Source organism: Rana temporaria, chromosome 1, assembly GCF_905171775.1.
Source record: "Rana temporaria chromosome 1, aRanTem1.1, whole genome shotgun sequence".
NCBI classification, from domain to species: domain Eukaryota; kingdom Metazoa; phylum Chordata; class Amphibia; order Anura; family Ranidae; genus Rana; species Rana temporaria.
Window position 1 is genome coordinate 252,720,429 of NC_053489.1, and position 11,860 is coordinate 252,732,288.

General features: G+C 45.8%; 1 gene segment (V, D, J or C); it reads left to right on the forward strand.

The window, feature by feature from the left end:
- Positions 1-5,623: 5,623 nt before the first annotated feature.
- Positions 5,624-6,131, forward strand: LOC120940896. The segment is given in 2 exon segments: positions 5,624-5,707; positions 5,789-6,131. Coding segments are annotated over 2 exon segments (387 nt in total).
- The last annotated feature ends 5,729 nt before the right edge of the window (positions 6,132-11,860 follow it).

Sequence of the window (11,860 nt, forward strand, 5' to 3'; positions counted from 1 at the left end):
GGTGATATACCACCGCATCAGACATTTGTAATTTAGTTTGATTATTTTACTATTAGCTGACGAGGTATGCGCTCTTCTCCATATTTGTTTTAATTCTAGGATACTCAGAGAGGATCCCAATTCTTCCTCCCATTTTTTGATATATGGTGGAATGTCCAAATGACCAACTTCTACAGGGAGTGCAGAATTATTAGGCAAGTTGTATTTTTGAGGATTAATTTTATTATTGAACAACAACCATGTTCTCAATGAACCCAAAAAACTCATTAATATCAAAGCTGAATATTTTTGGAAGTAGTTTTTAGTTTGTTTTTAGTTTTAGCTATTTTAGGGGGGTATCTGTGTGTGCAGGTGACTATTACTGTGCATAATTATTAGGCAACTTAACAAAAAAAATATATATACCCATTTCAATTATTTATTTTTACCAGTGAAACCAATATAACATCTCAACATTCACAAATATACATTTCTGACATTCAAAAACAAAACAAAAACAAATCAGTGACCAATATAGCCACCGTTCTTTGCAAGGACACTCAAAAGCCTGCCATCCATGGATTCTGTCAGTGTTTTGATCTGTTCACCATCAACATTGCGTGCAGCAGCAACCACAGCCTCCCAGACACTGTTCAGAGAGGTGTACTGTTTTCCCTCCTTGTAAATCTCACATTTGATGATGGACCACAGGTTCTCAATGGGGTTCAGATCAGGTGAACAAGGAGGCCATGTCATTAGTTTTTCTTCTTTTATACCCTTTCTTGCCAGCCACGCTGTGGAGTACTTGGACGCGTGTGATGGAGCATTGTCCTGCATGAAAATCATGTTTTTCTTGAAGGATGCAGACTTCTTCCTGTACCACTGCTTGAAGAAGGTGTCTTCCAGAAACTGGCAGTAGGACTGGGAGTTGAGCTTGACTCCATCCTCAACCCGAAAAGGCCCCACAAGCTCATCTTTGATGATACCAGCCCAAACCAGTACTCCACCTCCACCTTGCTGGCGTCTGAGTCGGACTGGAGCTATCTGCCCTTTACCAATCCAGCCACGGGCCCATCCATCTGGCCCATCAAGACTCACTCTCATTTCATCAGTCCATAAAACCTTAGAAAAATCAGTCTTGAGATATTTCTTGGCCCAGTCTTGACGTTTCAGCTTGTGTGTCTTGTTCAGTGGTGGTCGTCTTTCAGCCTTTCTTACCTTGGCCATGTCTCTGAGTATTGCACACCTTGTGCTTTTGGGCACTCCAGTGATGTTGCAGCTCTGAAATATGGCCAAACTGGTGGCAAGTGGCATCTTGGCAGCTGCATGCTTGACTTTTCTCAGTTCATGGGCAGTTATTTTGCGCCTTGGTTTTTCCACACGCTTCTTGCGACCCTGTTGACTATTTTGAATGAAACGCTTGATTGTTCGATGATCACGCTTCAGAAGCTTTGCAATTTTAAGAGTGCTGCATCCCTCTGCAAGATATCTCACTATTTTTGACTTTTCTGAGCCTGTCAAGTCCTTCTTTTGACCCATTTTGCCAAAGGAAAGGAAGTTGACTAATAATTATGCACACCTGATATAGGGTGTTGATGTCATTAGATCACACACCTTCTCATTACAGAGATGCACATCACCTAATATGCTTAATTGGTAGTAGGCTTTCGAGCCTATACAGCATGGGTCTTCAAACTACGGCCCTCCAGTTGTTTAGGAACTACAATTCCCATCATGCCTAGTCATGTCTGTGAATGTCAGAGTTTTACAATGCCTCATGGGATGTGTAGTTCCGCAACAGCTGGAGGGCCGTAGTTTGAGGATCCCTGCTATACAGCTTGGAGTAAGACAACATGCATAAAGAGGATGATGTGGTCAAAATACTCATTTGCCTAATAATTCTGCACTCCCTGTATTAGACATTTATAAATTTTAGAGATAACTCCTTTCCCTAGTTCTCCTTGACTGATTCTCTCGAGGGGACGTAGGTTTTCCACAGATCTATATGGCTGTGGGAGAGCCTCAAAAAAATGTTTTAACCAGTTAAGCCCCGGACCAATATGCAGCCTAAAGACCCAAGGTGTTTTTACAGTTCGGGACTGCGTCGCTTTAACAGACAATTGCGCGGTCGTGCGACGTGGCTCCCAAACAAAATTGGCGTCCTTTTTTCCCCACAAATAGAGCTTTCTTTTGGTGGTATTTGATCACATCTGCGGTTTTTAGTTTTTGCGCTATAAACAAAAATAGAGCAACAATTTTGAAAAAAATGCAATATTTTTTACTTTTTGCTGTAATAAATATCCCCCAAAAACATATATAAAAACATTTTTTTTCCTCAGTTTAGGCCGATACGTATTCTTCTACCTATTTTTAGTAAAAAAAATCGCAATAAGCGTTTATCGATTGGTTTGCGCAAAATTTATAGCGTTTACAAAATAGGGGATAGTTTTATTGCATTTTTATTAATTTTTTTTTTTTTACTACTAATGGCGGCGATCAGCGATTTTTTTCGTGACTGCGACATTATGGCGGACACTTCGGACAATTTTGACACATTTTTGGGACCATTGTCATTTTCACAGCAAAAAATGCATTTAAATTGCATTCTTTATTGTGAAAATGACAGTTGCAGTTTGGGAGTTAACCACAGGTGGCGCTGTAGGAGTTAGGGTGCACCTAGTATGTGTTTACAACTGTAGGGGGGTGTGGCTGTAGGAATGACGTCATCGATCGTGTCTTCCCTATAAAGGGAATGACGCGATCGATGCGCCGACACAGTGAAGCACGGGGAAGCCGTGTTTACACACGGCTCTCCCCGTTCTTCAGCTCCGGGGAGCGATCGCGACGAAGCGTGTTTATAGCCGCGCCGTGGTCCCGGATCGCTCCCCGAGCGGACCCGACCTCCGCATGTAGCGGGGGGGGTCCCGATCGGACCCCCCACCCGCTAATAGGCGAGGACGTACATGTACGCCCATGTGCCTGTACGTGCCATATTGTGGACGTATATGTACATGCGGGGGTCGGGAACTGGTTAACTGGCCATACCGCCATTCGTTTATCTCTATTACCTCCCCTCTGTCCTTTAATTCCTCATTGGTACCTAATTTATCTCACGTCATGACATCCTTCAGCTGAGCATTTTTTTTCTTAATCCATTTCCCAGAAATTTTCTCTAACCCGGTGCAAAATATTTTGAGTTATTTAATGGCATAAATGGCGAGTTGAAATCCCATTTTTCCCTCTTATGAACTCTGTTCCAAATTTTGATAGCGTGCCGTGTAATGCTATGTGATTGTTTAACTCCCTATATTTATCTGGAATCCAGATAACACTCCCTAAACGAACCTTGCTCATATGGTATTCCATACTTACCCACCTTTTTTGCTTAGTGTCCCTGATCCAGTCTATCACTCTTGTGAGAATTACTGCTTCATAATAACTTCTAATGTCTCGTGCTCCCCATCCCCCTTGTGATTTTTTTTTTTTTAAAGTTGCCCAGCTGATACAAGCTTTTTTACCCTGCCAAACAAATTTTAGTAAAATCGTTTGTAGGGTCTTAAAGTACTTCTGAGGTAGAGCTATCGGTAACATCTGTATCTTATACATGATTTTGGGCAAGATTACCGTCCCTGATCACTGCCACACCAGTCATATGACGATGTCGTACTGCACCGGTGACAATATGTAAAAAAAATTGTGACAAAAAAATGCAACTTTAAAAAACTTGCCCTGCCTCTTACTAAATACCTCAGACTGCCCACTTTCCAAAAAGGGGTCATTTGTACTGTCCTGGCATTTTAACCACTTCCCGACCTCCTCATGTACATTTACGTCGGCAGAATGGCACGGACAGGCACAATCACGTACCTGTACGTCCTCTGCTAGACGTGGGTGGGGGGTCCGATCGGGACCCCCCCCTGGTACATGCGGAGGTCGGGTCCGCTCGGGGAGCGATCCGGGACGACGGCGCGGCTATTTGTTTATAGCCGCTCCGTCGCGATCGCTCCCCGGAGCTGAAGAACGGGGAGAGCCGTGTGTAAACACGGCTTCCCCGTGCTTCACTGTGTCGGCGCATCGATCGCGTCATCCCCTTTATAGGGGAGACACGATCAATGACGTCATTCCTACAGCCACACACCCCTACACTAGTAAACACATACACAGTGATCCCTAACTCCTACAGCGCCCCCTGTGTTTAACTCCCAAACTGCAACTGTCATTTTCACAATAAACAATGCAATTTAAATGCATTTTTTGCTGTGAAAATGACAATTGTCCCAAAAATGTGTCAAAATTGTCCGAAGTGTCCGCCATAATGTCACGAAAAAAATCGCTGATCTCCGCCATTAGTAGTAAAAAAAAAAATAATAAATAAAAATGCAAAAAAACTATCCCCTATTTTGTAAACGCTATAAATTTTGCGCAAACCAACCGATAAACGATTATTGCGATTTTTTTTACCAAAAATAGGTAGAAGAATACGTATCGGCCTAAACTGAGGGAAAAAAAATGTTATATATGTTTTTTGGGGATATTTATTACAGCAAAAAGTAAAAAATATTGCATTTTTTTCAAAATTGTCGCTCTATTTTTGTTTACAGCGCAAAAAATAAAAACCGCATAGGTGATCAAATACCACCAAAATAAAGCTCTATTTGTGGGGGAAAAAAGATGCCAATTTTGTTTGGGAGCCACGTCGCACGACCGCGCAATTGTCTGTTAAAGCGACGCAGTCCCGAACTGTAAAAACCCCTTGGGTCTTTAGGCAGCATTTTGGTCCGGGGCTTAAGTGGTTAAGGACCTCAAGAAATGAGACAGGCTGTCAGTACATCAGGAGTGATCAATTTTTAAATATATATATATACACCATAGTTTGTAAACACTTTCACACAAACTATTACTATACTGGGATTTATATTTTTTATATTTTTTTTAGCAAAGACATGTAGCAGAATAAATGTTGGCCTAAATTTGTGAAGAAATTTGATATTTTTGGATATGTTTTATAACCCTAAGTAAAAAATATTGTTTTTTTTTCTCCTTTATATAATAACAATAAAAAATCCACCAAAAGAAAGCACTATTTGTGTACAGTGTTGCATGACCGCGCAATTGCCAGTTAAAGTAGCGCAGTGCTGAATAGCAAAAATGCCCTGGTCATTAAGGGGGTAAATCCTTCTAGAGTTTAAGTGGTTTTATTTCTGAAAGATTTCTTAATTTCCAGCATTTTTTCACATCTGCCTAATATTTATACCTGTATGCCAGGGTAAGTAAGCTTGAAGCGCACATTAGTATGAAGGTGTGTGTCACTGCAGTTTTTATATTGACTGGAAATATAAGACCTGTAGCTTACATTTAAGTAAGCAAAAGTCCTTTGTATCTTGGAAAACATTGTGAAATAAATAATATAATATTTTAGATACAGAGCAAAATCGTAAAATGTGCTCTTATCACAAAATAGAAACTGCCCTGATCATAAAGTTACATTTAAAAATAATAGAGATGGGGAGCTGTATGACAAGGGCTGATATGAGTGATCCTGCAACATATTGGCTTTTATATGTAAATGTGAATATGATATGCAAATACAAATCAAACAACCCACAGATATAATGAAATGTCCCAGCTTGTGAAGACCAGATTGTCCACTAACTGAGTTGCATCATTTTTCCATTTTTCATTATGAAGATTCTCCTTAGTGTACTCTCTGTGGTATTCACAACACATTGTAAGCCTATTTTGTTTCGTATAAAATGTGTTCTTGAATTATTATTATTTTTTTTTTCTGATATTTATCTGACTCTTACAGATGTGACCTCCCAGGTGTCATTAGTAGAGACTGGTCCAAGCATTGTGAAGCCAGCACAGTCTCTGGATGTAACATGTACAGTGAAAGGATTCTCTCTCACTGACAGCAATGTGAATTGGGTACGACAGTTTCCCGGAAAGGGCCTGGAGTGGATGGGCCGCATCATCTATAATGGAGCTACAAATTATGCTGAATCATTTAAGGGAAAAGTAACAATAACAAGAGAAGCTAGTAAAGGAGAAGTTTATTTAAAACTCAATAACATGAATACAGATGACTCTGGGAGATATCACTGTGCAAGAGACACAGTGCAACAGAGCTGTGTACTCCTACTACAATAACTGTTACCAAGGAAGGATGGTATATTAAATTATGCAGATTAAACTTGGATGGGGATGGGATATCTATTCATGAGATGCCCAACTGATTGCAGAAAAGTATATGGTATACAGTATCTCACATGTCTATAGGGAGAAATTAATTATTGAAATCAATCCATCATATACAGTATCTCACATGTCTATGGGGAGAAACTAATAATTGAAATCAATCCAACATATACAACAGGGCTCAAAATTTCAAGTCCTGAGCTACTAGCCAGGCCTCCAGGTGTACTCGCCACTAGTTCCCCCTGCCCAACCCCTACCATGCCCCGCCCACTAATCCCACCCCTAGACACGCCCTCATAAATCTCATGAAATGACACTTAAATGTTTTATGCAGAATTAACCTATAAAAATAAATATTAACAACTTCATCCGTGCCCAAAAATGCAGCCTGCCCATGTCTACCAATGCAGCATGTGTCCCCAGGGCAGCAAAATGTCCCCCACTTTGCAGCCAGTCCCCCCCCCCACTATTTCAGCCAGAGTCCCCCCCCCCACACTATTTCAGCCAGAGTCCCTACCCACACTATTTCAGCCAGAGGCCCCCCCCCCCCCCCCCACACTATTGCAGCAGCAGCCAGAGTCGTCCCGTCCCGTCCCCCACACTTTTGCAGCAGCAGCCAGAGTCGTCGTCCCCCCCCCCACACTATAGCAGCAGCCAGAGTCCCTCCACACCACTATTGCAGCAGCCAGAGTCGCCCCCCCCCCTCCACACTATTGCAGCAGCAGCCAGAGTCCCCCCACACCACTATTGCAGCAGCCAGATTCGCCCCCCCCCCCACACTATTGCAGCAGCCAGAGTCGTCGTCCCCCCTCCACACTATTGCAGCAGCAGCAGCCTAGAGTCCCCCCACACCACTATTGCAGCAGCCAGAGTCGCCCCCCCCCCCCCCTCCACACTATTGCAGCAGCAGCAGCCAGAGTCCCCCCACACCACTATTGTAGCAGCCAGAGTCCCCCCACACCACTATTGTAGCCAACCTTTGCTGGGTAGGAGAGGAGCCGCCGCGTTGTTCAAACCGCGGGGAACATGACAGCTTTCCATTCAATAGCTGCGTTCCCCGCCGACGCCGTGCGCGTCATATAGCCCCTCCATCTTGTCCGGGAAACTTTGATAGACAGATCACCCATCCAATGGATGGGATGGGTGATTTGTCTATCAAAGTTTCCCGGACAAGGGGGGAGGGGCTGTATATGATGCGCACAGCTGGGAACCCGGCTATTGAATGGAAAGCTGTCATGTTCCCCGCGGTTTGAACAATGCGGCGGCTCCTCTCCTACCCAGCAAAGTTTTTTTGCAATAGTATGGGGGGGACCAGACGGCGGAAATAGCAGCGGCAGCAGGGACTCTCCTCTCCTTGCTCGCCCCCCCCCCCTGCTCCCAGGCAGTGGCGTCACTAAGGTTGGTGTCACCCGGTACGGTGAAACATGGTGTCACCCCCCACCCCCAGCAGGACAGGCAGTAGGGCATTATGCGCTTCTCACGTCGCCCCCCCCCCCCCCAGCCTGTCGCAGTGCTAATTGATAGTGTCACCCAGGGCATTCTTCTCAGGGAAAAGGTGCAGGAACTCAAACTCGCACCACACCTCCACCCAAAGTAGGGGGGGTGGGGGGGTTGAGCGTGCCACAGCAACTGGGTGTGGGAGGGTCCTAAAGGGTCATTAAATACCATGAGGGTGCTAAATACAGAGTGCAGAGTTCAGGTGGGTGCAGGGTACAGAGTGCAGGTGGGTACAGAGTGCCAGGTGCAGGTAGGTGAAGGGTGCAGAGTGCAGGTGGGTACAGAGTGCAGGTTGCAGGGGGGTACAGAGGACAGGGTTCAGGTGAGTGCAGAGTGCAGGTGGGTACAGAGTGCAGGTAGGTGGTGGGTGCAGGGTGCAGGTGGGTACAGAGTACAGGTGGGATCAGGGTACAGAGTGCAGGTGGGTGCAGGGTAAGGAGTGCAGGTGGGTGCAGAGTGCTGGTGGGTGCAGGGTACAGAGTGCAGGTGGGTGCAGGGTAAAGAATGCAGGTGGGCAGAGTGTAGGTGGGTACAGAGTGCAGGGTACAGAGTGCAGGGTGCAGCAGGGTACAGAGGGCAGGGTTCAGGTGAGTGCAGGGTACAGAGTTCAGGGTACAGAGTGCAGGTGGGTGCAGGGTGAAGAATGCAGGTGGGCACAGAGTTCAGGTGGGTACAGAGTGCAGGGGGGTGCAGGGTGCAGAGTGGGTACAGAGTGCAGAGTGCAAGTAGGTGCAGGGTGCAGGTGGGTGCAGAGTGCAGGGGGGTACAGAGGGCAGGGTTCAGGTGGGTGCAGGTGGGTACAGAGTGCAGGGTACAGAGTGCAGGGTGAAGAATGCAGTTGGGCACAGAGTTCAGGTGGGTAAAGAGTGCAGGTGGGTACAGAGTGCAGGTGGGTACAGAGTGTCGGTGAAGAGTGCAGGTGGGTACAGAGTGCAGGTGGGTGAAGAATGCAGGTGGGCACAGAGTGCAGGTGGGTGAAGAATGCAGGTGGGCACAGAGTGCAGGTGGGTATATTATCTATAAATAGCTGTGTACCTTGCACACCCCCTCCTTATCATACCTACTTGCACAGGAGGGGCACCAGACACTGTCTGAGACTGAGTCCTCCCAGTCCCACTCACACAAGAAGTACAATGAATACACGCCCCCCCCCTACCTCACTTTGTGGGCTCCGGCCGGCGGTGGACTCTGTCTCTGTGAACACCCCCCCCCCCTGTTCCACCGAATATGCCTGCCGAGGTGCCGTCTGGAGAGGAGACAGGAGGAGGGCAGCAATCATCACAGGTGCATCCGCTGAGCCGCGCCGCCCCGGGGGGTTGAAACTGAAAGTACTGTGTAGTGACGTGACTGACGTCACATCATCACACAGTGCAGTGTGACAGGCACAGGCTGAGCTGAGGCTCGCCGCTCGCTCTCTCAGTAGGGGATCGGAGGAAGAAGGAAGAGTCGCACATAGACACACGCGGCGGCGGCGCTGGATAAAAAAAAATTCTCATTGTCGGAATGGTGTCACGGCAGCCCACACTCGCCTGCCCTCAAAATGTACTCGCATTTTGCGAGCAGGCGAGTGTAAATTTTGTAAACCTACGTTGTATGGCCTCCCTGATCCTGCAAAGCCTGCGGAAGGATCTTCGTATTCATGCTATCAAGGAGAGCGATCATTACTGCTGGCATCCCACCTTGATCCACGTTACAAGAGTAAGGTTGAGGACCTGGTGCTGGACAACGTGTTGCTGAGGCTTCGGTCAGTCACAGAAGGAGCGGCGGAGAAGGTGGCCGTCTGACCGATGCGTTCAGACAATTTTTTAGTCCGCAGCCCCAAGGTATGACCGGTTCCAGCAACCATCGCCAGCATCTGTTTTACATGGTGCGGGAATACCTAGGGGAAAGATCAGACTTGGAAACCTTTCCCACCGAAAATCCTCTGGCTTACGGATTGGAGGATGGATCACTGGCCAGAGCTTGTACAGTACACAATTGAGCTACTGGCTTGTCCTGCATCCAGCGTTCTTTCAGAATGCACATTCAGTGCTGCTTGAGGCTTTGTAAACGATCACAGGGTGCGTCTCTCCACCAACTCGGTCGATCGACTGACCTTCATAAAAATGAATCAGGCTTGGATCACCATCAGCTACCAAGCACCTGATGCTGATGTAACTGAATAATTTTTTTTTGGAAATGTCAGATCCCTTCAAGACTGCCTATGCTGATGCTGAGTGACTATCCTGTTATGCTGAGTGACTGTCATGGTCTGGAGTCAGGCTCAGAGGCCAATTGCTATAGCAGTGACAGAACAGGTATACAGACAGTAGAGTAGTCCAGGAACAGGCCGAGGGTCAAACACAGGTGGTTGCAGATTGGGATCAGGCAATAGAGAAGTCCAGGAACAGGCCGAGGGTCAAACACAGGTGGTTGCAGATACAATGGCAGCAGAGCAGACAAATCGCAAGGCACTGGCTGGGAAGGCACAATAACCTGGCAAAGAGGAAGTGCAGAGACAAGGCTTTTATAGGAAGTCTGTGGGAGGAGCAAGGGGTTCAAGGTTCAAGGCAATCAAGACACAAGGCTGGAATGTCCAATGGATCAGATGGGTTTGTCCAGCAGATCAGATAGGGAGCTGTCCAGCATCCCAGATAGCTCAGTGAGAAGGTTCACTGCCAGACACAGGTGAGGTCCCAGGTTCAAGTCCAGGTCCTGACAGTGACTATCCTTTTCCTCCTCAATGATCATGCTGATAGGTTGTAAGAACATTTTTGGTTCTGGGCACCACCACCAGTGGCTAAGGCCCAATTTTTCTGCCCCTGTTTAACAGGGGCGTGTAATTACAATTTTTGATGCAATACTTTGCAGTGGGCTCATTCCTGCGCTCCAACTAGAGTATCTGTGAGGGGTTGCAGTGTTGTGGCACAAGCACCAGTGCCTAAGGCCCAATTTTTCTGCCCCTGTTCAACAGGGGCATGTAATTACAATTCTTGATCTAATATTTCACAGCAGGGCCTATTCCTGCGCCCACCAGGAGTAACTGGTAACAGGGTCCAAATTTATGCAGAGTATATACGGCAGGCCCCTACTTTCAAACATCCAACTTACAAACGACTCCTACTTGCAAACGGAAGGAGACAACAGGAAGTGAGAGGAAATCTACCCCTAGAAAGGGAAATTCTCTTCTGTAAGAGGTGTCTCCTCTCCACTGATGCTTTATCACCAATCCTTGTTTCACTAAAAAACCCACTTTTTAAAAAAAATCATTTGTCATTGGGAAATAACGTGAATTGCAATCTTCTGAACAGATGCACACAGACAGCAAAACAAATGTTACAGGGGTGATAACCCTTCTCTATGTTTTCAGAAAAGCTTAAAAATAGATTTTATGACTGGAGCTACACTTTAACCACTTAAGACCCGGACCAAAATGCAGGTAAAGGACCTGGCCAGTTTTTGCGATTCGGCACTGCGTTGATTTAACTGACAATTGCGCGGTCGTGCGACTTGGCTCCCAAACAAAATTGGCGTCCTTTTTTTCCCCACAAATAGAGATTTCTTTTGGTGGTATTTGATCACCTCTGCAGTTTTTATTTTTTGCGCAATAAACAAAGATAGAGCGACAATTTTGAAAAAAATGCAATATTTTTTCCTTTTTGCTATAATAAATATCCCCCAAAAATATATAAAACAACGTTTTTTTCCCTCAGTTTAGGCCGATACGTATTCTTCTACCTATTTTTTGTAAAAAAAAATCATGACCCACGACTAGGCACTTAAAGAGGACATACTGCTTGTGCCCAGACGTGCCATTCTGCCGACATATATGTGCAGGAGGCGGTCCTTAAGTGGTTAAAAAAGTACCAGTTCAAAATTACAAACAGATTCTATTTAACAACAAACCTACAGTCCCTGTCTTGTTTGCACCGCCTGTATACTGCTGTTCAAAGTATATAGGGCCAAAGGGGCTGGTAATGTCCTGGGGGGAGGGGGGCGGGGAAACCCATGCTATTTTTCTCAATGATTTTCATCCATATTGCAGGGACCAGACATTACATTAAAGCCGCAAGCAGTTTTAAATTACTTTTTTCTTACAGTAATCTCATTTTGTGCAGGGACAGTTCTAAACACGTGCCACTTCACAGGCATACAATAGACACCCAGCAGGTACGATATTTAAAGGAATTTTTCAAATTCAAACGAT